This window comes from Lepidochelys kempii, chromosome 12 (genome assembly GCF_965140265.1).
Source record: "Lepidochelys kempii isolate rLepKem1 chromosome 12, rLepKem1.hap2, whole genome shotgun sequence".
Classification (NCBI taxonomy): domain Eukaryota; kingdom Metazoa; phylum Chordata; order Testudines; family Cheloniidae; genus Lepidochelys; species Lepidochelys kempii.
In genome coordinates this window covers 4,183,368-4,210,863 of record NC_133267.1, presented here as the reverse complement: position 1 = coordinate 4,210,863, position 27,496 = coordinate 4,183,368, and the positions used below count along the sequence as shown (strand labels likewise).

Sequence of the window (27,496 nt, the reverse complement as noted above, 5' to 3'; positions counted from 1 at the left end):
CTCCAGCTGTTCCCAGCGACTGAACCAGCCCCTTAAGGCTGAGCAGCCCATCCCACCAGCTGAGGATTTGACCTCCTGTCTGGGACTGTCAGTGGTTGCTGGTGCTGCTTCTCTCTGCTGCCTTGCAATGGGCCATGGAGGAAAGAAGAAACTCCTGGCAGAGGAGGAGCAGCAGCTAAAGGCCTGTAAGTCTGGGGAAAGCCAGGCCAGGCCTTTGTGGGCACGCACTGTCTGCTGAAGCTAGCCCAGTCTTGCTGCTGGAGCAGGGGGAGCGTGATGTGCAAGCCCTGGACCACACTGCCCTAGCCAGGCTCCCACCAGGGCTAGCTGGTAAAGATGGGGAAAGAGGCTTCAGGCAGTGCAGTAACCCACGAGCTCTAGAGGCTGCAGGAGATGGGGGTGAGATGGAGACTTTCCCTTCCCAGGGGTAGAGAGTCCAGCCCCTCTCAGCGGTGGTGGATGGTGGCCTTTGCGCTGGGTGTGTAGCTGGTTCGTTCCCCTGCTTCATGGGTGACTCTCCCCATTGCAGGCAGTGCTAAGGCACCAGCGTGTCAGGCACACAGCCCCCACGCTGGCTTGGTGGGGGTGCTGCTGCACCGTCAATGCGAATCCCTTCCGCAGCACCAAACTGTGCCCCGCAGCCTAATAAAATAGCCGGGCTCAAAGTGCGAGCAGTTCCTGCTGTGCTGGCAGAATTGTCCGGCCCAGGGGTAGGAGTGGGATTGGAATCTGCCCCCTGGGTTTTTGTAAATCTCCAGTCTTGTGCCCTGAGAATGGGAGCGGGCAGGGCCCTGTGCCTGCAGGCAGAAAGTGTGTGTGTGGGGGGGAGAGGACCCCTAAATGGAGAACGTAGCTGCTGAGGCATGTGCTGGAGGGGGCTCTGTTACAATTGTCGGCTGCTGGGGCCCTGCTGTTCGGGGGCTGGGGCGGTGGCTTCAGGAAAGGGAAACGGCAGAAGAGCTGGTGGACTGGTTGCAAAAGCTGCAGCAAAACCACAGTTGTGTAAAGGAGCTGAATGCAGAGGAGCTGTAACTGATGGGGCCAGGGCAAGGCGGTCGAGCTCCCAGCCTACTCTGAGCAGGTCCTACACCTGCTCCTCCCCACCTAAGCAACTCAAACACCAGCTCATGCTGCCCTGTGGCTGCTCTGTGCTGCTGGGGGAAACCAGCAGGGGAATGTCCCCGGCTCAGGAATCTCACAGCTCCGCATGTGTCAGGAGGAGACTGCCGCATGGGTGAATGCTGGGCTCTCGAGACTGGATTCCCCACAGTCCATCATTACCCCTGTGCAAGGGAAGCATGACCTGCTGCCAGCTCAGGATGGCAGAATTTCCCCCTCACTGGGCCCAGGGGCAGGCTGGGGGAACATCCACCCTGCTGCATTCCAGTCTGATGCTCCAAGGCCCTGGGCAATACATCAGCCAACTAGTGCTAAATTTGGAAAAGGAGCAACTCCAGCTGGGTAATTGTGCAGTATGGCCCCCTTGTGTATTGTTAGGCTTCTTTTTGTTCCTAATATACCTTAAAAAAACTCCTCCTTATTGTCCTTAACTCTGCTGGCCATAGATTTTGGCTTGTGTCCCTTTGCTTCCCTTATCAATTTTCTACAATTCCTAGTTTCTAACTTTATATTAATTACTAGCAAGTTCCCCTGTCTTCCATGGTTATTTTTTATAGCTACCCTCACTTGCCCTCTAAGCCAGGTTGATTTAACCAATATGGCCTTTTCCCTCAAGTATGGCTTTTTGGGCATCTAGTAAAGTGTTCTTAAACAATTCCCAATTATCATTCACATTGTTCAGATTAAATTCGTCCTCCCAGCTGATTTGGCTTCTAACTGTTTTTAGCTTTGTGAAATTGGCCCTTTTGAAGCACCAAGTGTGTGTGCGTCTCTAATCTATCTGTCTGTCTGTCTCTGTTGTGGACTTTATTCTGTTTGCACACTATAAATGTGATCAAATCATGAGTCCTTCTTTTTTAGTTCTGTGATCAGTTCCTCTTTAGTTATTCGGACAAGGTCTAATATAGAATTTCCCTGTATTAGAAGCAACAGTGTTTGAGTTTGGAAATAGTTGTTTATGGTTAGAAGTGCCAAGCGTGGTTTAGTGTGGCACCAGGAGCCTTGCAGCGTGTGTCCCGCAGGTTGAAGTGGCACATGGCACTTTTTTCTACGTTAGAGGTCGGTGCCTAGGGAACCACTCGTGCTGGTCCCTGCTGTGATTTGGTGGGCTGTAGCAGACACCAATTAATACCCCATCTTGTGCTTTATCTGTTAGGCCTTGATCTATATACATCCAAGATAATTTTCTTTCACATTTTCCATGACAGAGTGCCATTCCCCCACCCCTTTCGCGCACTCAATCCTTCCTAAATAGGTTAGAACCATTGATTTTAACATTCCACTCATGGGTCCCATCCCACCAGGTTTCAGTAATACCAGCGAGATGAAATTTATGATCCTATGAGCACTTGCAATTCCTTTTGTTTGTTACCCAGGCTCTTGGCGTTAGTGTGTAGGGAATTAAAGCATTTCTTCTCTTCCTGTCCTTTGGTTCCTTGGTTAATTGTATTCTCAACATCTCAATGTTGTTCTAAATGAGCGCTCAGATCATCCCTTTTACCCTTCCCCTTTAACACCCTCCAGACTACTGTAGTCAGCCTATCCCTGAACTGATTGGTTTCCTGTCTACTGAAGGGGAGGTCATCCAAACTATACAGCCTCCTCACCCCGTAGGTGGTGGACCAATGTTCCAGTAAACCAAACCCTTCCACGCGACCCCACTTATCTAGCCAGCAGGTCACTTCCAGCATCTTCTGCTTTCCTTTGCTTGTGGAACAGGGAGGCTCCTAGAGGCAATCACTTGGCCGTTCTGCTTCCGGGTTCCCGGAAGTCACCTGCTAGCTGTGGTGAACAGAAAAAAAGAACAGGAGGACTTGTGGCACCTTAGAGACTAACCAATTTATTACAGCATAAGCTTTCGTGGGCTACAGCCCACTTCATCGGATGCACAGAATGTGAGCTCTAGCACAGAATACTAGCTGTGAGCTCTCCCGTGACGCAGTGTCAATCTGAACCATCTGTGATGTTGGCAGACCAGGTGCCGGCTCATGCCTCCATTGAACGTGGACAGAGACCGTGCTGGGATCAGTCTGGCGCCTCTGTGTGTTAATATTGTTCAAAGAGGTATTAGCATGTTCAGGGGTTAGACTTTATTGAATGCTTGGGAGTTGCTGCCTGCGTTAAGCTCACTGATAACAGCTGCTTTCCACACTGTAAGGTCATGTTTGAGCAGTTGTATTATGAGCCTGTGTAAATCACCAGCCAGGAGCGAGCCCCATTAATGAGCGTGAAGTGCTGGTCTCCAACAGGAGGTGTTCCAGCCTGCCCTCCAAGGAAGGCCCCTCAACACCAGCTGACAGCAGTGGGACACATGAAAGAGGACAAAGGACTGTATTGTTGACTCCCACCCCCACAAAGAGTAGTCTTGCAAGGGAACTCCTCCCATCAGCTGAAGTTGCAGTTCAAAGCAGGAGTAGGGCAGGCGTTAAAAACCCCTAACACGGAGGAACTGGTTGTCTATGTTGCTTGGACACTGGGGGCCAGGTTTCTAGGCATAAGCGAGAGATCCCCAGTGCTTAGCCTGAGTTAGATGCACAAATGAGTTCCAGGCTTCAGTTTCCAAAGGTAATAGACATTTCTGTAATAAGCAAGTTCTGTATGTTCTTTAGGCCTATGTTTACCTGCTTTAGCCTTGTCAATGACTCTCATTTCCTTTTCCTGTTAATAAATCTGTATATAAGTTTATGATAGGATTTGCTACAAGCATTGTCTTTGGTGTGAGATCTAAGGTGCAGTTGACGTGGGGTAAGTGACTAGTCTTTGGGTCTGGAAGTAACCTGGATATTGCTGGTATAAGGGAGCATCTATCACACAGCTACTCACCTGGGTGCCAAGGCAGATCGGCGTGCCCAAAGGGGACTGTTGTGACTGTTAGTGCCTGAGGCGTTTACACTGGGTACTTTGGTGAAATCCAAGTATAGAGCTTCTGGCCAGCTTGGGGCTTCTGCCCTGTTTCGTAACAGCCTGCCCTGATGTCAGCACTCTTGAGCCCCTGGAGGGCAGGGTGCCGCCATCCGCAAGGGATCTGCTCCTGGTGCCGCCCGCCTTGGCCCCATCCTTCTGTTTCTGGCAGAATGTTCTGTTCATTCTCCTGCGGACCGAGGCCCCAGTTTGGGCGGCTGGAGAACTCTTTGTGGATAAGCTTGATTTTTCTTACAGGTTGGGCTGAGCTGCCAACCACACATGTGCCCTGGACATTGCGCTGGTCCCTTGGGCCTGCTGGATCTTGAGGTATCTGCCTTAGTGGCCCCACTGAGGACCTGGTATTGATTAGAAACTCTCAGCTGTGGCAGCCCCAGTCAGCCCACTGGTATCTAGCCCTAGCCGTGTAGCAGCTGCCCATACCCTCTTGCCTCTCCTCTCTGATGTCAGCTTTCTCCAACTCATCTGCCTCAGCGCACATAGGGGCTAACCCAGCAGCAGGCTGGGGCCAACCTGGCTTGCATCTTCCAGCCCCAGGCATGTGAGAGACCCATGCTTCTCCCAGACCGCCTCTCCCCTCCCTCCCCCCCCCACATATTGGTGCCTGCCCCAGGGAAAGGCAGGGGCTTTCCTGGAGGGGGAGCCATGTTTGTATGAGCGAGACACGGTTAGAACAGGCCGGGGGTAGGAGCCTGGGGGCTGGGCTAGCTGCCTGCACTGCTGCCCCACAGCCAGCATTAGTCTGGTGCGGCCCCCCCCACCCCCTGCACCGTCAATGCTGGGGCCCGACCTAGCTTTGCTGAGACCCCTTCGTCCTGCCCTACAGCCCCGCTGCTTGTCCAGCCCTGTACCCAGACCCGGCGCGGCACAGGGCCCATGGGGGCTCCTGGCTGCTGCAGCACCGCACGCTCCTTGAGCAGCAAGAGCATGTCACTGGCTCCGGGGCCGGGGAGAAGCTGGGATGTGCCTTTGGCCAGGGCAGCCCCTCCCTGCAGCACACAGCCCGTGAGCACTGAAACCAGCCGCGTGCCTGTACCTGGCTCAACCCCGCTGGCTTTCCGGCTCCTGCAGGGGATTTGCAGTGCGGCCTGCTGCCCCTTCCCCGCCTACATGCGCGGGGCTGGCTGCCGGAACTGGGTTGCCTTGGCGGGAAACCCAGGCAGGGCCCGCGGACTCTGGATACACATGCACACACCCTGGGTGCCCTGCTGCACTCGCGAGGCCAGGCAGGACACTCGGGATGACACCGCTACATGGGGGCTGGAGCGGCTGTTGGGTCTCTTCCCCAGCCAGGCAGGCAGGGAGCGTCTGCCCTTCTTCGCCATCAGCTGTATTACACAGGTGCTCCCTGGTCTGGCCAGCCCCTAGTGCACTGGGGCTGTGTGGACACACACGCCAGTCCCAGCCCTCCGGATGGATTTGCATTGTCAGAAAACTAACTTAATCGGCCGGGTGCTTTTTTTTTTTTTTAATGTGGGTCTAACGCTTTGCCGTGTGAGCCCAAGCCACTGGGCTAACGGTAAACGTTTCTGTGGCCAGCTAGAGATGCTGAGCGGTCCCGCGCTAACAGATCCAACTGTTGCCAGTACAGCAGCTGGCCTGCCCACAAGCGCCCTGCCCGGGAGCCACGTGCGTGAGGGGCCGGGCGCCGTTAGCCATCTCAGCCAGATGCGTTTGTTTAGCGAGATGTGTTTGTGGCTGTTGGGGGGGGGGGTTTGCAGTGTTGCCGTGTGTGTGTGTGTTTGGGGAGTGGGGGAGGTTTTGGTTTTTTTCCTTTTCCAAGGTAGTAACCTTAGGGCCAGCCGGGCGGGCCAGGGCGCGTAGCTGGCTGCGACCTGTTTCAGAGGCAGGCTCCTGCTCCCCTTATGCAGTGCTCAGCCCCCAGGGCCAGCTGGGACCCAGGGCCTCCCTGGCCTCGCAAGCATGGCCCCAGGGTCTGTCCGTGGTGGGGCCTGTGGGTGCATTACCCCCATGGCAGGCAGCCAGGGAGGGCTGCCACCGTGGTGGTAAAACGAGTGCAGCACAGGCCTGGGGCCCAGCTCAGCTCTGGAGCAAGCGAGGGGGCCCTGCTGCCTACAGCTGTGCTAAGGCCTGCAGAGCCCTTGGCTTCACCCCCTGTGGCCGGCGCTGGAGGCTGACGGTCCCATGCTGCACTAATGCCTGGGAATCCCACCTGGCGCACCCCAGGCCCGTGGCCAGCGCTCAGCCCAGAACCAGCCAGGGCCCCACTTCATTCCTGGGCCGTGCTCCTTGGGCAGCACCGTTAGCTCCACCGGGGCACCTGGGGGCTGGCCGAGATGAGGTGAGAGGCGTTTCGGGGGAGGGAGATGAAGGCTGCTCCGAGGGGGTTGGTTTGGGGGGGCCGGGAACACCTGGGAGCTGAGCACAGGTCTGGGGCTCGTGGGGCTGGTGCCACGGCATGGTTTGCTCGAGGCACGCCCTGCGCCATGTGACTCCCCCCGGCAGACGGTCTCCCCCCGAGAACACAGGTTCACGCCTTGGGGGAAGGGGTCACTGCCACCATGTCCCTCTGCCCGGCTCCCTGCAGCCAGCCCGGCCTCGCCCCTCACGACTTGTGTCGCCCAAGAGTGGGGGGAGGCAGCCGAGCTGGGGCCCAGCTAAGCCTTTGGCCTGAGCGTTTTGAGTGTCCTTCTGCGGCAGAAATGGGCAAGGCCCCCCTCACCTGGCACCACCCAGTGAGGCCTGGCCCCTGGGCATTTCTGAGGGTCGGTGCGGGGAGGGAGGGGGCAGCAAGGAAGGGCACCCCCAAGACGCCTGTGGCAGAGGCTCTGCTGGCCTGGCAGAGCCCAGCCACCCGGGCAGCGTTAGCCCCCCCACGCGGCGCTCGCAGTTTGACCTGGAGCCACTGGGAGCTGCCTGGGCAGGTGGCGAGATGAGCTTTGCCTCAAGGAAATGCTGAGGCAGCCGTGGATTCCTGCTGGCCCGGGGCCGAGGGCTGCCTGGGCACAGCTAATCCATGTCCTGCTAGTCACAGCAGGAGTCCTCCTGCCGGGGGCCGGCCCGCGGGGGGGGGATACCAGGGCAGGATGGAGGGGCCCCAGCTCTCTGTCCCCCCAGGGGGAGGCAACGGCGCCCCAGCCCAGTGCACGGCCCTGGCAGGAGTTTGTTCCTGGGCTGCAGCTGGGATTCTCCAGGGCAGGTTCACCCCGTTCCCCGGCTCTGGCCCATGGCAGGGGCCGGGGGCTGCTCCTGGCAGGACTGCACTCAAGCGGGCTGGGCAGCGCAGGGCCTGGGAAGCCTAGGGCTGGAGGGAGGAGCGGCCGCTGGGCCCAGAGGGCCAGGGAACGGCTGCTTACCACGGGGAGGGCCCCAAGAAGCAGGGCCCGGCCCCATGCCAGCACCTCTGGGAGAGGCGAGTTCCAGGATCTCCTGCCCTGCTGGGGAAGGCGCCCATCTCCGACTGGCACCTCAGGGCCTTGTGGTGTGATTCATGCCACATCCTTGCACAGGGGGTAGTGATTTATGGCTCCTGAGCCAGTGGGGGAAGGGCACGGGGGCTGGCAGACCCCAGTGCCCTCATGCTGAATGGCACCCAGGCCCGGCGGGTGGGTGTTAACCCTTTCGCAGCTGGGGAGGCGGAAGTCCTGCGCCGTGGGGCAGAGTGCTGCCCAGGGCTGTGCCCAGGGGACGTCCGTGGGATGGAGGGGGGGCGTGCCTTGGGCAGCACTCACCTGGTCTGGAACGTGCCCCCGTGGTCTGTAGGGCGCAGCCACTGCCCAGCAGAGAGGCGGGGACCGGGGAGGCGCCATTCCCCTCCTTAGGGGGCAGCCCTGCCCATGGGGTGTTAGCGGCCGCACTGATGCCCCGAGGGCCAGGCAGGCTCCAACCCCTCCCTGCTCGGCATGTTACGGGCCAGGAGCACTCAGGGCTGGAGTCACTAGCATTTCCGCCCGCCCTCCCTAGTTACCCAGGCTTGGGAGTGGGGCAAGCCCTGGGCCCTCTTGGGACCTGCCCCCAGGGCAAGCACAAGAGACGAGCGGGCGCTTTCTAGAAAAGGTTTAATGGCCCATCGCAATATATTAATTTATGATGCATATTTTCATAAAACAATTTAAAAAACCCACTTGATTGGAAGGAAAGGGGCGGGGGGGATGGGTCTGGCCCAGGGGGTGGGGCCCGAGAGGGGCAGTGTCTAGTCATTTGGTTCCCCACGAGGGTGGGGGAGCCCCACAGCCAGGGGAGGGGAAGGGCTCAGCGCTCACGTCTCCACTCCCGGCTGCCACCCTTCCTGTGGCGGGGACAGGGCGCCCAGAGGAGGAGACTGGCTGGGGCAGGGCCCGGCTGGCCACCGCTCCCATGCCAGCGAGAGGGGAGGGCAGGCGGGCAGCCCCCAGGCCTGCCACCCAGGTGGTTCCTCTATAGGGTGAGGAGCGTGCCATCCTCCCGCAGACTGCCCCCGCGGCTTCCACTGGCACTGCCCAAAGAGTGCAGGGAGCTGGGCAGCGCCAGGCTCTGCTGGCAGCTCTTGTCCAGGAGGCCGCCGTTGGGGCAGCGGGCGGTGCCATCGCTCTCGATGACCAGGTCCCCCTCCTCGTCGCTCTCGCCCTCGGCCGTGCTGTAGTGGTTCAGGTAGTGGGAGGCGGGGCTGGGCGTGCTGTCCGTCGAGACGCCCGAGCTGCCCGAGGCCTTGCTGCTGCGGATGACGTTGTTGCGCTGGTTGGCCGGCTTGACGGTGACGATGAGGTTGTGGCTGTTGGCCACCATCATGTCCGTCACCTGGTCCAGCGACTTGCCGGCCACGTCGATGCCGTTCACCTCCAGGATCTCGTCACTGACGGCCAGCAGCCCAGTGCTCTCGGCCAGCCCACCCTTCACCAGGCGGGAGATGAAGATGCCGGGCACCTTCTCGACGCCCTGGGGGGCCACACGCACGCTGATGCCGTCGCGGATGTAGAAGCCCAGCGGCTTGTCGGAGCCGTGCTTGTGCAGCCGGACGCGCCGGTGCGTCTCGGGCAGGATGTCCACATCGATGATGGAGGAGATCTGCCGGAAGTCCTGGGGCAGGCCGATCAGCAGCTGTGGCTTGGCCCGGTGGTGCGCTGGCCGCAGCAGCCCCTTCTTCTTCCGCTGCAGGGAGTTGGAGGTGAAGACGCTGGAGTCGGCTTCTGCTGCAGGGAGCAAGGAGAGCACCTGGGTCAGACAGGAACCTGCCGGCCCTGGCCCCGGCCCCTCCTGCCTCCTGGAGACAGCGCCCCAGCCAGGAGGGCCAGCCCCTTGGGCGCCCTGGTCCCACAGCCAGCTGCCCCAATGCAGCAAGCAGTCCACTTCAGGATCTTGACCCAGAGCCCAGGATCACCCATGGCAGAGGCCCCTCCCTGCTTCGGCTTTGCACTCGTCTTCCTGGGTTGTTTTAATGACATGGAACCCCTGGTATCCCAGCCCTGGGCTCCCCCTATTCTGCCGGTGCCCCTCACTCCCGACCTGCAGCCCCCTGCTAGCCCAGCCCTGGGCTCCCCCCTTCTCTGCTGGTGCCCCTCACTCCCGACCCGCAGCCCCCTGCTAGCCCGCCCTGGGCTCCCCCCTACTTTGCCGGTGCCCCTCACTCCCGACCTGCAGCCCCCTGCTAGCCCAGCCCTGGGCTCCCCCCTTCTCTGCCGGTGCCCCTCACTCCCGACCCGCAGCCCCCTGCTAGCCCGCCCTGGGCTCCCCCCTACTCTGCCGGTGCCCCTCACTCCCGACCCGCAGCCCCCTGCTAGCCCAGCCCTGGGCTCCCCCCTACTCTGCCGGTGCCCCTCACTCCTGACCCGCAGCCCCCTGCTAGCCCGCCCTGGGCTCCCCCTATTCTGCCGGTGCCCCTCACTCCCCACCCGCAGCCCCCTGCTAGCCCAGCCCTGGGCTCCCCATACTCTGTTGGTGCCCCTCATTCCCGCCCTGCAGCCCCCTGCTCCCCCACAGGAGGGGTCAGCAGCTTGGCAGCAAGACTCCACGGTGCCATCCCCAGGCGGGGGGCTCTGCCACTGGGCTGAATTGGGGCGGGGGAGCCCTCTGGTCTCTGTCAACCACACCAGCCCCACAGGGACTAGGCAGCTGCTTCTGCTCAGCCCTAGAGCCAGTGTCCCAGCCCCCGCCCCTCCAGCTGGAATCCCCCCATCCCCCACAATAGCCCATAATCTCCACCCGCCATCCTACCTGGAAGAGCCCCTCCCCCACCAAACCCACCCAGCAAGAGCCCCTCTCCCTTCCCCTGCAGGCCTGGAGCCCTCTGATAAGAGCACAGCAACCATGGGGGGAGGGGAAGGACTGGGCTGGGCCCTCGTCACTCTCTGGGATCTCAAGCCCTGCCCCCCTCTTGGGATCCCAGCTCACTGGCCTGTGGGTGGTGACACCTCACTCCCTTCCCACTTGGTGCCCAGCCCCACACCATGGGGAGAGCCGCCTGGCAGGGCTGGAGGAATCCCCAGGACTGATGATACTAAACTGGGAGGAGTGGTAGATACGCTGGAGGGCAGGGATAGGATACAGAAGGACCTAGACAAATTGGAGGATTGGGCCAAAAGAAATCTGATGAGGTTCAATAAGGATAAGTGCAGGGTCCTGCACTTAGGATGGAAGAATCCAATGCACCGCTACAGACTAGGGACCGAATGGCTAGGCAGCAGTTCTGCGGAAAAGGACCTAGGGGTGACAGTGGACGAGAAGCTGGATATGAGTCAGCAGTGTGCCCTTGTTGCCAAGAAGGCCAATGGCATTTTGGGATGTATAAGTAGGGGCATAGTGAGCAGATCGAGGGACGTGATCGTTCCCCTCTATTCGACATTGGTGAGGCCTCATCTGGAGTACTGTGTCCAGTTTTGGGCCCCACACTACAAGAAGGATGTGGATAAATTGGAGAGAGTCCAGCGAAGGGCAACAAAAATGATTAAGGGACTGGAACACATGACTTATGAGGAGAGGCTGAGGGAGCTGGGATTGTTTAGCCTGCAGAAGAGAAGAATGAGGGGGGATTTGATAGCTGCTTTCAACTACCTGAAAGGGGGTTCCAAAGAGGATGGCTCTAGACTGTTCTCAGTGGTAGCGGATGACAGAACGAGGAGTAATGGTCTCAAGTTGCAGTGGGGGAGGTTTAGGTTGGATATTAGGGAAAACTTTTTCACTAAGAGGGTGGTGAAACACTGGAATGCGTTACCTAGGGAGGTGGTAGAATCTCCTTCCTTAGAGGTTTTTAAGGTCAGGCTTGACAAAGCCCTGGCTGGGATGATTTAACTGGGAATTGGTCCTGCTTCGAGCAGGGGGTTGGACTAGATGACCTTCTGGGGTCCCTTCCAACCCTGGTATTCTATGATTCTATGATTGATTCTATGACTGAGCTCTAGGGGTAGCCCCAGGGCCTCTCCCCAAGGCATCGCCACAGAGACACCTGCCTGGCGCATGGCTATCCCTGCCCCAGCTCCAGCACTGTGTGCCCCAGCAGCGCCCCCGGCTGGCTGCCAAGAGCATTGCGGCCCTGCTCAGCACAGTCCCATGGCACCAATCACTCCTTCTGGGCACCAGACAGGCCTGGTGCTGCCCACACGAGCATCACGCCAGCCAGATGCAGAACCCAGGACTGGCCAGGGAGTGCCCAGGCTAGGGGCGACGGCCCCTTCCTGCAGGCCTGGAGAGGGGGCCACATCCTCTGACCCCCAGGGGTCAATGCATATGTCGAGCTGGCAGGCCTCCCACCAGGGGGGCCAGCTGTCTGCCCCAAAGCTCCATGGCAACAGGGCTCCAGCCCTGCCCTGGGGCAGAGACTGCTCCTGGGCTGGCCACAGCCGGGCAGCCTCCCTCGGGCTGAAGAGAGGGCACCTGGGGGCGACGGGAGCAGGTTCCCCAGGCTGTGAAATGCTCTGAGCCTTTCGTGACACCCCCGCACTGCCCTGACAGCTCCCCAGGGCACTCACGCGGTGCCAGGTCCGGCTGGTATCACGCGGGCTCCGGGCTGCTATGGCAGGGGGAGGGCAGTGCCATGGGAACGCTGCTATCAGGATTAGCTCCGCCAAGGGGCCAAGCGGCCAGCGAGGGGCAGCTCCTCAGGTCTGCCCGCTGCCGGGCTGGCAAAGGCCCAGGGATGGGGCGAGGGGAGACAGCACCACACAAATGCTCTGCGTGGCCCTCCCCCGGGCTTCACCACCCCACCAAACCCCTCCCTGCTTCTCCTCCCCTCCACCAAGGCCACCCCCCCACAGCACACCCCATCTCCCCAGGTCCTCCCTCCCCACCCTGTCAGGATAGGCCAGGCCAGCCCACCCACTGATGGGCACAGAGATGCCAGCCCCAGATATCTGCCATGGGCCCCCTTGGCTCACACTCTGGGATGCACCCTTGCCCCTGGGCTCCAGCCCATCCCCTGCTCCCCTCCAACACCAGACTGCCCTCCGCCCCACTGGCTTCTGCTGGGGCAGCCATCAGACCCCGTGCCTGAGAGAGGTAGGAACCCGCATGCCCAGGCCGCCAGCCCCTCCCAATACCCTGCTGCCCCTCCTCGTGCCCTGCCCCCACAGAGGAGCCTGTGCCCATGGCCCCATGGAGTCTGCTGCCCCGTCATGCTCTGCACCCTCGGCTGCCAAAACCCAGGTTATGCCCTTCGCGCTGCTGACCGAAGTCTTAAAGCCCCAAGCCGAGGCCCCCAGGCCACGCTGAGAGCCAGCGCGCCACGCCAGGCCATGGCAGCTGGGAGACGCCAGGCCCGTGCAGGGCCTGCTCACTGGTGCCAGGCACAGAAGCAGGCAGCCTGCGGCTGAGGGTGTTACCACGCCAAGCCTGGCCCTAACACCCCCTCTGCCTGCATGCCCTCCCCTGCCCACATACACCCCCCCCCCCATCATTCCCCTCCCTCACACAGGAGCTGCTGGCTCCCCCCATCCTGTGTGTGTGTGGGGGGGGGTCTCCCTGGGACAGCCCCAGTCCCCCTCCCCAGGCTGACTGGCACAGCAAGGACACCTGCTGCCAGGGCTCAGGGGAGGAGGAGCTCAGGACGCTCTCTACTCAGGGAGGACCTGGCATCGGCCGACTCACTGGCAGCAATTCCCCTCTCCTCCTGCAACAAGCCCAGCTCTGGGGTGCCATGCAGCCTCTGATCAGGGCCCACGCCGAGGACACCCTGCTCTGCCCTGGCCCACTGCTGTCCCTCCCTGCAGCCAGGCAGATGCTGGCACAGCAGTGGGTGAGAGCAGCGGTGGGGCTGTACCCGCCAGTGCTGGGGGAGCAGAGGCGCTGGGCCAGGGGATTACACGGCATGTGCTGGGCTGGGATTAGAGGAATCTGAATAACTCGGCTTTAATCGTACTGTGAGTCATGCCCCTTGGAGTTAACCCTGGAGCTGCCAGCTCCCACAGACCAGGTCATGGCACCTGCATGCCAGCTTGGCCTCTTCCCACTCGAGGAGAGGCCAGGGCTGGCTGGCATGCAGGAGACAGTGGGCACGTTCCCTAGCTCCACTGGTCGCTCCCCCATGCGTGTCCCATGATGCTGGGGGTGCAGATGCTCAGGGCAGTACCACCCAGCGCCCTGAGGGCACCCACAGCAGAGATGGGGAGCCCACCCCTGGGGGTGGATCACCAGAAGGGGCACATCTCTATGCCAGGCCAGGCAGACTGCCGGCTCTCGGCACTGTGGAGCAGTGGACATGCCCCCCAAGACAGCTGACGCCAGCAGGGACAGCACGGAAGCTAACCAGAGACGCTGCCCCGAGCTGCCAGGGCTGGGACTGGCACCAGCTGGCTTGGGGTGCTGGGCAACTGCATTGCGGCTTGCGCTCCCATGACCATGAGATCAAGCCCAAGAGAAGCCAGGGAGAAATGGGCTCCCAGCCCCCTCCCCGCACGGGCATAGAGGAGGGCCCATGGGACAGACAACTTGCAGCCAGCACTTGGCCCCAGCTGGCCACAGCTAGGGATAGGCCCCTGGTGCCTCCAGCCCAGTCCAGGCAGACACCCATCTGCGCTCAGCTTCCCCACGACTCCAGGTGCCCCAATCCCAGTGGCTGCCATTGAGCCCAGGAGGGCGGCCCACCCCACAGCTCATGACACACCGCAGCACCTGGCTGCTCCTTGGAGATGTCCCCTGCAGGCCTCCTTGCGACAGGCCCCGCCAGCCAGCAGGTTTCTTTCGCGAGCACCGCGAAGCTTTGGGCATGGCGTTTACGGACAGGTGAGGGGAGGCGAGAGCCTCGGCCGGGTTGGGAAGGGTCAGACCCTGGGGCTGTCCAGACCCAGCCTGTGAGATCCTGCTGGGGACTCCTCCCAGAGATGCCCGGCTGAGCAGCGACCGCCTCTCAGGGCACACGCCCGCCTGCAGGGCTGGTGGCTATAAATATCTCACCGTGCACACACCACACTGTATTTTTAGCCCAGGAAATTCGGCAAGGCCTTTCCCGGCTATTTCTGTGAGTGATTCTCCACTGTCTGAGTCACCGGTGGATGTGAGCAGCTCAGCACCATCTCCTCCGGGGCAGCTGCCTCTGCACACCTGGGGCAGGCAGACCCCACCACAGAGCAAAGCAGGGCTGCCCAGCTGCCCTGCTGACACAAGCCTGAGGAAGAGGCCGATGATGGAGCCAGAATCCACATGCTCAGAGCCAAGGCCATTTCTTATCAGGCTGCAAGCTGTTCCTTCTGCATTCCCCCCCTGCCCAGAGAACCCCCCTTGGGACTCACCATCCTCAGCAGCTGCCGGCTGAGGGCTCCCGGCCTACAAGGGGGAAGTGCGCAGGTGGCAGGGGGTCCCCACATCACAGAAGCCTTCCTTGGCCACACAGCGGGGTCTCTGCCCCCATCCCGTCATTACTGCCCCAAGCCTGAGCCCAGGGGCTGCTGCAGAGCAGTGCAAGCATCAGTGTGCAGCGGGAGCAGATGGCTGGGCCCGGTTTCTGGTGCGGAGACACAGCTCACTGGGGACGCACACCAACATGGGCTCCGCGCTCCCTGCTGTTTACAGGGGCAGTGCCCAGAGAAGCGTGGCCGAGCGGACAGAGCACAGGGCTGGGACTCAGGAGAGCTGGGCTCTGTTCCTGGCTCTGCCACTGGCCTGCTGGGTGAGCTTGGGAAAGTCACTGCCCCTTTGGTGCCTCAGTTTCCCCATGGGTGAGGGGACGATAGCCACACTGCCTCCTTCGCCATTGGAGAGTCCAAGCTGAGTGGGGGGCAGGGGATGGAGAACAGGAGTACTGGGGCCCCTGGTAACGTTGTCAGGGACCCGGTGGCTCCGACGCTCCCCAGAAGCCAAGCTGCCGGCCCAGCCCTTTGCTACCCGCCTCCATTCCCCACCTGCCTAGCTCCACCAGTGTACCTATGTCACACTTCAAGCAACACACAACATTCCCCCTTGGTGGGTCCAGCAGGGGCACCTGCTCCCGGCTCCTCGGCTGTCACCTTTCTTGGACAGAGACGCGCATCTCTCCACCCACTGACCAGGGTTTTTCCAGGCTGCACAGTTCTCTGCCTACACAGTGCTGTTCCCAGCAAGCCAGACTGTCTAAACAGGCCTTTGATCTCTCTCCCGACACCACAAACAGCTGTAAATTGCCCACAGTGACAAGTCACCATGCAGCCCTTTGTAAGTGAGCACGTTTATTCTTAAGGTGAAAGCACTAGAGAGAAAACAATAATTCTTACACACATCCTAAAAACTTACCCGTGGTCATGCAACAGTCTTATGGGGCCTCTGGAGGCCAAAGCCCCCAACCCTTCCCAGGAAGGATTGGGGCCCCCTTGTACAGAAGGTCTGGTCCGGTCCGGCTGATGGATCAGAAGTAGGCCCTGAGTCAGTTTAAACTCAGGCTATTGATCCAAAAGTCCTTTCTTTGTCTGTTGACCTCCGGAGAATCCAGTCTGAACCGGTGCACGTGAATCTCTCCAGATGGTGGTACCTCTGGAGGGTGGGCGGGGGGGGGGGGCTGTTGCAAGCCAAATGAATTTCCCTCATCACCCTGCACTGCTCTTAGTTCATGGGGTGAGCTGTGGCCACTCTCCCCCATGGAAATACAGGCAATCCCTGGCCCACTGTGATGATACGTAAACTTAATACAGTGAGATCTCCCAGTGATACTGCAGGAAATTGCCGTCAGAGCGGTCTTCAGAATGGGGAACAAAGCGGACCCAGGGAGTTTTAGACCAGTCAGGCTAATTTTGATACCAGGAGAGATACTGGAACCAGTTAACAATCAGTCAGTTTGTAAGCACCCGAGGATAATAGGGTTACAAGGAAGAGCCAGCGTGGATTTATTAAGAACAACTCATGTCAAACCAAGCTAATTTCCTTCTTTGACAGGGCAACTGACCTCACTGGATGGGGGCAGCAGTAGATTTAATCTAACTCCATTTTAGTGAGGCTTTTGTCACAGTCCCACGAGACAGTCTCATAAGCAAGCTAGGGAAACGTGGTCTCGATGAAATTACTCCATGGTGGGTGCACAACTGGTTGAAAGGCCAGACTCGAAGAGTCGTTATCGATGGCTCGCTGTCAAACTGGGAGGGCATATTGAGTGGGCTCCCGCAGGGGGTCTGTCCTAGGTCCAGTGCTATTTAGTATTTTCCTTAATGACTCGGATAATGGAGCAGAGAGCATGCCTACAAAAAACAGCAGATGACACCAAGCTGGGAGGGATCACGTGCACTTTGGAGGACAGGGTTAGAATTCAAGACAACCTTGACAAATGGGAGAATTGGGCTGAAAGCAACAAGATGAAATTCAATAGAGACAAGTGCCATGTATTACACATAGGGAGGGAAAAATCTCCAAAGCACCGATATAAAACGGGGAAGACCTGGCTAGGCGGCAGTACCGCTGAAAAGGATCTATGGCTCATAGCAGATTGCAAACTGAATACAGTTATCAATGTGATGCAGTTGCAACAGGCTAACGTCATTCTGGGCTGCACTGGGCGCCACATTTCAGGAAGGACGTGGACAAATTGGAGAGTCCAGAGGACAGCAACAGAAATGATTAAAGGTCTAGAAAACATGACCTATGAGGGAAGATTTTAAAAAATTGGGCTTGGTTAGTTTGGAGAAGAGAAGACTGAGGGGGGACATGATAACAACCTTTTATGTGCTTGAAAATGGTTACAAGGAGGAGGGAGAAAAATCGTTCTCGTTAACCTCTGAGGACAGGACAAGAAGCAATGGGCTTAAATTGCAGCAAGGGCGGTTTAGGTTGGACATTAGGAAAAACTTCCTAACGGTCAGGGTGGTTAAGCACTGGAATAAATTGCCTAGGGAGGTTGTGGAATCTCCATCACTGGGAGGTTTTTAAGAATAAGTTGGACAAACCCCTGTCAAGGTTGCTCTAGGTTCACTCGGCCCTGCCTCAGCGCAGGGGCAGGACTAGGTGACCTCTCGGGGTCCCTTCCAGCCCGACACTTCTGTGATTCTGTCTGCTGCAGCGACAGGAAGCAGGTTCCTCCTCTGTGCAGCAGCTGCCCCTGCATGACTCCTTGGAGGGTTAAAGGAACAGATGGGACAGAAGCAGAGTCAGCTCCATGCCTGGGATAATGCAGGGAGTCACTGAGGGCAGTGCGTGTGTGCGGGAGGGGGGGCTGGAAGGGCAACCTCCAGGACTGTGGGTTCAGGAGGACCCAGCTCATCTCAGATCCCGGCAGAAATAAAACCCCAACTCCTTGGCTCATGGGAGCCCACGGTGCCGCCTCCCCACAGTGAGGAGCCATTGCCCAAGACAGCCAGAGCCTGCCCCTGGCCTCCTGGGGGTAAGCGCGTCCCGCCCAGCAATACCGCTTCCGACAGCATGCACACAGGCCAGTTTACAGCCAGGCTGGCACCTGGGAGTGCCGAAGTACACAGCCCTCAGCAGCAGTCCTGGGCTTTGCAGAACACCAGGCGTGTGATGGCATGTGTCACCCTGAGCAATACACACCCCCCGCCCTCAGCCCAAGCCCCAGCCAGACCTAGGGCGCTGGCCCAGCTGAGCAAGAGGGGACCCAGGCAAGTGGAGAACTCTGAGTCTCACCCTCCCTGCCCTGGACTCCAACACGTCTCAGCAGGACATCTCTCCAAGGGGTGCCAGGGAAGGTCTCCATGGCTGGTGCCCCACCCTGGCCTCAGATAGCAGGGGCCCACCCCTCGCTCAGAGCCCAACCACCCATCAGCCCCTTGTTGGCGACCAAGAACGTCAGAAACCGAACCCGAGGCTCCTTGCTGGGCAGGCTGGCAGGGCGGGGGATGAAGCTAGCCCTGCCCCTGCTGTGCAGTCTCTAGGCTGGGCCGTCCAGCACCTGGCCCTGGACGTACAGTCAGAAGCGTGAAGAATTTGGGATTCTCCCCACAATAAATCGTTCACTAGCTGCCAGCACAGAATCCCCTGTCCCCCCTCCCCATGAACAGAGCAGCACAGTGGGGGCAGAGAAGCACGGCCCCAGAAGGAAGTTCCCCCCCCCAACACTTCCCTTTCCTACAGTTCAGCGCCCTCCAGCCCTTCGTTCCTGCACTAATTCCCAAACAGTCGCTTCCCATCAGTGGCCTAGGCTCACACACAGAGTCCTCAGCATAAGCCAGACCAAGGGAGGGAAGGGGAGCGACCCCAGATGAAGCAGGTCTGGCTCCATCCCTCCCCAGCCTGCACATCCCGGTTCGTTATCCTATGCCTCTACGGCACCTGCTCCCCCACCCCCCGAAACGCAGCCCACCTGGGGTGGGACGTGACACAGCAGTGTGGACAGGGGAGTCCTGCACCCTACCGGAGCCGCCGGGGGGGAGGTGGGGGGGTGTCTTGGCAGGTAGGAGGCGGCGGGGAGGTAAGGGGTAGCTCAGTGGTTTGAGCATTGGCCTGCTAAACCCAGGGTTGTGAGGTGAATCCTTGAGGGGGCCATTTAGGGATCTAGGGCAAAAATGGGGGATTGGCCCTGCTTTGAGCAGAGGATTGGACTAGATGACCCTCTGAGGTCCCTCCCAACCCTGATATTCTAGGAAACCCAGGCTGGGATCCAGAACTCAGTGCAGGCTGCAATTTAAGGGCTGTGCTGTGGGTCTCCGAGCCTCTGTTTTAGGACTTGTCCTGCCCCCAGGGAACACACTCAGGCCTGACACCCCGCCCTCCCCCCCACACTCAGGCAGCCCCACGCTCGCCCTGTCTCCCTTCCAGCCACTGGCTGGGCCCCGGAGCTCTGTAGGATCACAGGCTGTGGGGGCCCTGCTGCAGTTTTGCACAGCGTCCCCCCCGCAAGGGGCCTGAGGCTGGGGGCCCCTGCATGCCAATCCCATGCTCTGCTCACAGGACAGGCTGGCTTTGCCAAGGGAGGGCTGCATGACAGCTGGACTCTTCCTCCAGGCCTGGGCTGGAGACCAGCAGGTGGGTCGGCTGCCGGAAAGCGGCACTGCTCTCCCCAAGCAGGTCAGAGCCAGACTCTTGGCAAGCCCTCCAGACCCAGTCCCCACTGTCAGGCCCCTCCTTTCATGCTAGCTCCCAGGAGGAAGTGGGAAGAGCCTAGGCAGAGGCAGGGCAGACACAGCTTTGGGGTTAGGCGGTGGCTTCTGGCAGTGCCCCCCCCTCACTGTCCTGCCTGCCAGCGCAGGGGAGCGTCGGCTCCTTTCTAGTCAGTGCTTCAGGATGGGCAGAAACAGAGGAGAGGGGTGGTTACCCAAGGGCCCCTCCCGTCTGACGCCCCTGGGACTTGGGGGTCCCTCCGCCATCTCAGCCTCGGCAGAGGTGCCCCGGACTGGGAGGGCCCTAGAACCAGATCCTCCAGGACCTCTGGGGCGCTCCCAGAGCCCGGCTCTCCGACATGAGGGCAGCACCCCCGTCCCAACCTTTGCTCAGGGGCGGGGGACGCACACACACAGACCCTGGGGCAGACCCAAGCCGGTCTCCTTTTCCCTGCCCAGGACGCTGTCCCTTGGGGGCCTGCCCTCCAGCCAGCTGGTGCCGGATCCTCAGCCCCCCATCTGCCAAGAGCATCACTAGTGGGGCCTAGGCATGAGCCCCTCTGGGAAGGGGGGCCCAGGGGACGCTGCCTTCATCTGGGCCAGCTTTAGCTCCCGCCCAGCCTGGAGGTGAACCGGATCCTGTTAAAACCCCACATCAGCAGCTCCCAGACATCTCGCCCCCCATTGGCCGGCTGCCTGCTTCAGGGACAGCCAGCCTAGAAACCCCGCGGAGCAGTTTGTTTTTACCAGGGCATCCAGCCAGACTCCCCCACACCCCCCGCCCCACCTTTTATCTTGGCTGCTCAGAGCACCCGGCCGACGCAGCCAGCACCATGCAGGCAGACAGACCCCTGGGCCGTGCTCTAGACCTGGGCAGAGTTTCCCATGCCTTCCCACTGGCTGCGCTCTCAGGGCTTTCCCAGAGCAGACAGCTCAGCCCTCCTGGCTTCAGCTCGAGCAATAGTGCTGGTTAGGGGGTGGCAGCGTGGGGAGCAGGGCTTGGCGGCAGCGTGCATGGCAGAGCTCCATGGCAGCAAGATGGGATCATCAGCCCACGGCCTGCTCCCAAGCCAGTGCTACAGACAGCAGCCGCCAGACACTGGGTTTTAGGTCTGTTCACCCACAGACACAAACGCGTGACTGTCATTTAAAATGAAGTCCCCACCCAGCTCCCGCTTGGTGCGGCTGGAAGCCTGGGCCTGGCAGCCTGGGCCTGGCTGTGCCTGCATTCCTGGGAAGCGGACGGCTGCTTTAGTGCCTAGAGCCCAGGGACCAGAGTTGGCAGCTCCTTGATCGGGGGAAGTCACTGCCCCTCTCTGTGCCTCAGTTTCCCTGACCCGGGAAACAGGGCCAGCCTCACCTCATCAGGGTTTGGATTGGCTTAGATGGTAGGGGCTAAAGAAGGGCCAAGGATTAGACATGGGCTCTGTCTTTTGCGCGTCCTGGGCTCTGATCCTGCAGCGATCTGCCAATAATTTTCCTCTCCCTCCATGGCTGGTAGTAAGCTCCCACCCAGAAACGTGCACACTGGGCAGAGGAGGATCAAACCCTTCTCAGCCACCCCACAGGACAAACAGGCTGAGACCAGGGGCGCTCCCCAGAGGGGTTAGGACCTGGCTCTCGATGAGTATTCAGGTCCGAGAGAGTGAACAGCTCAGGGCTGCGTGGAGACCTGAGAGGAGCAGGTGTCTCCTCCCTCCAGTTCGAGAGCACCGATGCCAGAGGCAGATGAACAGGTGGCTTCGGGAGTCCTTTAGAATTTTTTTTTTTTTTTTTAGAATATCAGGGTTGGAGGGGACCCCAGGAGGTCATCTAGTCCAACCCCCTGCTCAAAGCAGGACCAACCTCCAATTTCTGCCCCAGATCCCTAAATGGCCCCCTCAAGGATTGAACTCACAACCCTGGGTTTAGCAGGCCAATGCTCAAACCACTGAGCTATCCCTTCCCGCCTCGTACATGACAGCAGGGGAATCCCCAGCCCTCCAGTTGGTTTGGGGCATCATTCTTACCAAGGGGCTCCACAGGGCACCAGCAAAGCACTCCATCGGCATGAGCAGGGATGATGTTTGGCAACTCACTAGGCAACACTTCCAGAGAGCGGCACTCCAACCAGTGCCGGGGCACAGCCCTAGAGGGCCTGTGCTGCCCCTGAGAGCGGGCAGCCGCTACCGCTACTGGCCACGTGTGGTCTGTAAAGACTCACACGCGTGTTAGCCAGAATCATGATGTTTGCCCAGGACTAAATCTAGTTTACACTCAGTCTCACAATCTGCTGACTAATCCTCCCTGCAGTGGTGATTGGATATGGTCGCCTCCACTTCCTGTCCTAAACTGCTGGTACAATTAAGTACAGCTTGTTCCACCCCAGAGGAAGCTGCACTTCAGCAGCGACCGGTCACCCTAGCACCTGCATGCATGTGACCATTGGAAGCACTCAGAGATCCTTCCGCATGAAAGAAGTTATAGGCATGCAGCAGATTCCGAGAGGTTCACATGTATTTCACTTTTTGTTCTTATGATCTGCCTATATGGGTAATGAAAGTAGTTTCCCTACCCAGGGAACATTCACCCATCTCTGAGGTGGAACACCGCCACTGCTCAGCAGCACGCAGCATCACCGCACATCGCGGCAAGAAGCGAAGACTCTGGTATTTCTTCTGTTGAAACTTAACTAGTTTCACCCATTCCACAGAGAACTCAGTCTGTCCCGCAATACACTGCAAGGGCTTTAATCTGTGGCCTCACACACCAGAGCCATCTCTCCCAGCACACACAACCATTAAATAAGGCCCAGCGCAGGAGGGAGAGCACAGGCAGAACCCCTCAGACACTTTGCAGTTGGCCCGTTTGTTGGATGGGAACGATGCATCAATGCAGTTTGTGAGATGGGCGACAACTTCTGCATTTTGTTAACGATTCCTCCACGCCTCCCTGTCCTAGGCTGCCGGGCCCTGCTCGAGTCCTGGGAGAGAGCCATGGCTTAAGGAACTCTCGCAAGCTGCTAAGAAAAGCCTCTAGGATTTTGGTATTGCTACCTTATAAAGCTCCAAGATAAACAGGCTCTGCTCCAGCTCCTATGGAGCCAGGCTGGGTGGGCAAATCCAGCTCCAGGGCTGCAGACATAGTGACAGCCCTTGCTTTCAATGGGAAGAGAAAGCAACTTCAGCTTGCAAAGCCCCTGAGCCTGCCAACGGGGCTGGGTTGACAGCCAGGCCTCAGAGGTCAGTGCAGTTCCAGGACCAGCACTAGGGGACACAGCTGCACTCACTAGGGAGAGTGCTACATACTGTATTCTTAATAGGTCCTAGACAAACTTTCCCTAGAGCCACGCTTTCAGCAATCCTGGGATAGGTTTAAGGAATAAACCGATTCCTTGAGCATCCAGAGGATTCTCCTTCTTCGACTATAACGATTTGATAACAGGTCAGATCACAGCAGGCTCTCCCACCCCCAAATGCAAGATAAGGAAAAGGCACAGCCAGACCCCCCACCCCAAAATCACTTCTCCCATCTAGGCCATTATGATAGGCAGAGCAGCTGCACAGTTAAAGTCCACCCAGCCACCCCTCCCACTGGGCCACAAGTCACCATCAAAGCAAAAGAACCATCAGAGCTAACAGTTCCCATCAGAGCCAGGGCATAAAATTCACTGGTTGATCACACGTGCCATCTGGCTCTGCTCTCTCGTGCAGCAAGAGGTCCCGACACTGGTTGTGTACCGGCACCTGTAACACACAGCTGAAGGGGCTGGGCACCAACATACTGCAGAGTTATCACAAAACACAGGCTGCTGCTGGTCTGATGTTTCGTGCTCTGGAATAGCAGGTCAACGCGATCCACTCCTCACTTTCCTCTTGGAGGGAGCTCTCAGTCAGGAAAGGAACCTGAGGCCAACATGGGCGGCCGACAGCATCCTGCGCTGGCCCCACTGGCCCAGACTTACCCCTCTTCTGGATGATGATCCTGAGCAGCGGGCTAGCGGAGGAGAGAGCTTTGTGGTAGTTATCGTCATTGTTGATGGGCAGCAAGTCCCCGTGAACGTCCGTGTACCCCAACAACACATCCACGCAGGGGATCTGATGGACCGTCTGGATCAGCTGGCAGAACTCCTGGAAGCCGCCCACGCTGGAGCGCTTCACGGCAAAGCGGCGGAACTCGGCGTCAAACTGGGGGCAGAGAAGAGGGGTCAGGGCCAGAGACCAGCATAGGAGCCAGGGGGCTCAGCCTCAGCTCTGCCCCACGATTGGCTTCGCGTCCAGCCCATAGGGGATCAGTCGGGGCTCTCACCAGCCGAGATGGCCAGGGCTTGGTGTCTGCACATACATGGAATGAGGTCAGACTACACACAGCCCACTGGGTCCCCCACACCGACTCCTTCCCCAGGAGCCATGAGCGTCACCCCGGCACCCTCACCCCTCCAGGGGGCTCCTTCCCACCCCACACTGACTGACTCGCTGCTGCATCGGGGCACCCTCTGGCCCATATGGGGTCCAGAGCCCACGGATCTGCCTGGACCTAGCGTGTGGGCTGAGGAGTCAGACCCATGGGAAGACAGGTGCCACTGGGAATGCCAGGTGGCACCGCAGGTCAGAGGGAAGCTCCGAGGTGCAAGGAGCCCTGAACAGGGTCACATAGCCAAGTCGCGCCCTAAGCACTGCCTTCGCACTCGGCCAGTTCTAGCCACCGTGTGTTCACCATTGCAGGGGGCTATGGAAAGCCCCTTGCCCAGCATCACTTTGCAAGGCAGAGAAAGCAGACCTGGGTCACCTATAACTTGGCTGCCACACAGGAAGGGACGCAAAAGCCTCCTCTGCGTCCCCTCACTCCCTGGTAAGCCACGCTTACCCAGTAGCCAGCGCTCCACTTCCACCGCGGGGTTTACAGAGGCCCCCCCTTACCAACTGTAAGCCTGACACATGCAAGCAGCAGGTCAACGCACGCCGGTGCCAGGAGGCAATTCCACAGTCACGTTTCCACGAGGAGCTGCTGCCTACTAGAGTCTCCGAGTGGAAAGGTTAAAATCCATCCGGGGAGACGACTGCCAGGAGAGCCAAGCCCCCAGGTGTCCCCTCCATCCCACGCCTCCTCCAGCGACGCCCCAGACCAGAGGCAACAATAAAAAGTCTACCCCGCAACTTCAGCCGCGACGGCGTGACGACTGGGCAGACCCGCCGCGCTGCGGCCCCGGGGACACTCCGGGTGGTGGCACCACTCAGCCCGGGCTGGCAGAATAAAGGCTTAATTGGGGGGTGCAAGAGAACTTCCCTGTCCTAGGCCGCAGGGGAGGCTGCATATCCAGCCCCTCATCTCTCCGCAGACAACCCAGGCCCTTGGCCCAGCAACCGCCCTCATTCCTGCTCCCCTCAGAAAAACCAGCCCCCCGCCAGGAGACCAAGAGACCCCGATGAGACGCCAGGGGCGGCCCTGCAGGCGCCAGCCAGACTCCAGCGGGCACCGATGCCAGAGGAGAAGCCAGGTGGATTCCGGGGGCGCCCAGCCGGGAACCTGCTTCTCTTCCCGCCGGCCAGAGACGGAAAGTTTCCGGCCCGCGCAAGCCCAGCGGATCGGCCGGTCCCTCCGCCAGCTCCACAGGCGGGGCCCTTCCTCGCGCAGCCCCCGGGCGTCCCGGGGACCGACGCTGGAGCGGCCGCCCTGCAAGGCGGCAGCGCGATTCCGCTGCATCGCTGCATCACCTGCCGGCTACTGCGAGGGCTCCGCGCTGCACAGGGCAGCCGAGCCAGCCCCCTGCCTCCCCCGGGACGGGACACGGGCTCGGGCGATCCTGCCCCTGCCCTGAAGGGCGACTGGAGCCCCCGGGCTGCAGCTCCGTGCACGGAATAACCCGCCGGCCCCGGCGTCCGCCAGAGCGGTGGATGCGCGGGCGGACTTGGCGGCAGCCGGAGCGCGCCCGTCCTGCCCCGGCTGCAGCCCCGGGCCGCGCGGGACCCCCTGCGACAGGGACCCGGGGCCTCCCCCGGGGCGGGCGGCGCGGGCAGAGGCTTACCTTGCTCTTGACCTCGATGACGGGCTCCGGGCTCCGCGCCGGGGTGCGATGGTGCTTGGCCATGCTGGGCCGGGCCGGGCCCGGCTGCTCCTCCCGCCCCGCCGCCTGCCCGCCCCGCACTGGCTGCGGCTCCTGCGGCCACGGGGGGCTGTCACCGGCCGTGACGTCATCCCGAGCAGGTTAGGGGCCGCCACGGGATTGGTGGAGGCCGGGCCCGGGGGCGGGCTCAGAACGTCCCCTGCGTCTGGATGGAAGATTGCTGACAACGTCGCCTAGGTAACTGGGGCGGGAGCGCTCCAAGGTGTAGTATCGGGATCTGAAGGTCGGGGGGGGTGAGAGTGTCGGGGGGGGGCCGTGCCCCGGGGGGCCCAGGGGAGGAGCGTGTCGGGGGGGGGGCCGTGCCCCGGGGGGCCTAGGGGAGGAGCGTGGCCGGGGGACCGTGCCCCGGGGGGCTCGGGGAGGAGCGTGTCTGGGGGGGGGCCGTGCCCCGGGGGGCTCAGGGGAGGAGAGTGTCGGGGGGGGGGCCGTGCCCGGGGGGCGCAGGGGAGGAGAGTGTCGGGGGGGGCCGTGCCGCGGGGGGCCTAGGGGAGGAGAGTGTCGGGGGGGGGCCGTGCCCCGGGGGGCGCAGGGGAGGAGCGTGGGCGGGGGGGCCGTGCCCCGGGGGGCCCAGGGGAGGAGCGTGGCCGGGGGCCCCGGGGGGCGCAGGGAAGGAGAGTGTCTGGGGGGGGCCGTGCCCCGGGGGCGCAGGGGAGGAGCGTGGCCGGGGGGGGGCCGTGCCCCGGGGGCGCAGGGGAGGAGCGTGGCCGGGGGGGGGCCGTGCCCCGGGGGCGCAGGGGAGGAGCGTGGCCGGGGGGGCCGTGCCCCGGGGGGCGCAGGGGAGGAGCGTGGCCGGGGGGGGCCGTGCCCCGGGGGCGCAGGGGAGGAGCGTGGCCGGGGGGGGGCCGTGCCCCGGGGGCGCAGGGGAGGAGCGTGGCCGGGGGGGCCGTGCCCCGGGGGGCGCAGGGGAGGAGCGTGGCCGGGGGGGCCGTGCCCCGGGGGGCGCAGGGGAGGAGTGTGGCCGGGGGGGGCCGTGCCCCGGGGGCGCAGGGGAGGAGCGTGGCCGGGGGGGCCGTGCCCCGGGGGGCGCAGGGGAGGAGCGTGGCCGGGGGGGGGCGGGCCCCGGGGGGCGCAGGGAAGGAGAGTGTCTGGGGGGGGGCCGTGCCCCGGGGGCGCAGGGGAGGAGCGTGGCCGGGGGGGGGGCCGTGCCCGGGGGGCGCAGGGGAGGAGTGTGGCCGGGGGGGGCCGTGCCCGGGGGGCGCAGGGGAGGAGTGTGGCCGGGGGGGGCCGTGCCCGGGGGGCGCAGGATTCAGGGGCTGCGAGTTATCTCGGCCCGTAGTGCAGGGCTCCAGCAATATTCGGGGCATGGGGGCCCAGCTCCACCAGTGTTTAGGGCTTGGTCTCACCCCGGCTCCGCCTGCCGCCCCCAAGTGTCCCCCTCGGCCCCCACTTGCTGCCCCCGCGCATCTCTCCTGGGGCCCCAGGGCGTCCCTCTCTCAGCCCTGCAGCTCCAGGCGCTGCCTCTGCTCGCTCCGGGCGCAGCTACCACCGCAGGGTCCTAGCGCCCCCAGCACCGTGCCAGGGCACGCAGCCCTGGCCCTCCCGGCACCCTCCACCAGCACAGGGGGCCTCCCGCCTGCAGTCACCACTTCTGCCCCACGCTGGGCAAGGGGCAACCCCATCCCCCACCCCAACCCTCTGCCTAGCCCTGAGCCCCTCGCACACCCCAAACCCCTCATCCCCAGCCAGAGCCTTCATCCCCAGGCACCCTAACTCTCTGCCTGAGCTCCTCCTCATCCCCAGCCCCACACCCCAGCCCTCACCCCGCACCTCAACCCTCTGCCTGAGCCCCTCCCACACCCCAAACCCCTGATCACCAGCCCCACGCCACAGCCCTCACCCCGCACCTCAACCCTCTGCCTGAGCCCTTCCCACACCCCAAACCCCTCATCCCCAGCCCCACGCCACAGCCCTCACCCCGCACCTCAACCCTCTGCCTGAGCCCCTCCCACACCCCAAACCCCTCATCACCAGCCCCACC

General features: G+C 61.3%; 1 protein-coding gene across 2 annotated transcripts; it reads right to left on the bottom strand.

Annotated features, from left to right (window-relative positions):
- Window positions 1-8,043: 8,043 nt before the first annotated feature.
- PARD6A (par-6 family cell polarity regulator alpha) lies at window positions 8,044-25,583 on the bottom strand. 2 transcript variants are annotated; one of them, XM_073307217.1, is made up of 3 exons: window positions 25,420-25,583; window positions 23,359-23,581; window positions 8,044-9,167 (listed from the first exon to the last, which is right to left on the bottom strand). In XM_073307217.1, exons 1-3 carry the CDS (start codon window positions 25,480-25,482, stop codon window positions 8,419-8,421), a joined length of 1,035 nt encoding a protein of 344 aa, XP_073163318.1. In that variant the 5' UTR covers window positions 25,483-25,583; the 3' UTR covers window positions 8,044-8,418. The 2 variants fall into 2 exon arrangements, with proteins under 2 accessions (XP_073163318.1, XP_073163319.1); XM_073307218.1 differs by having other exon boundaries at window positions 8,044-9,170; window positions 25,420-25,576.
- Window positions 25,584-27,496: the final 1,913 nt, after the last annotated feature.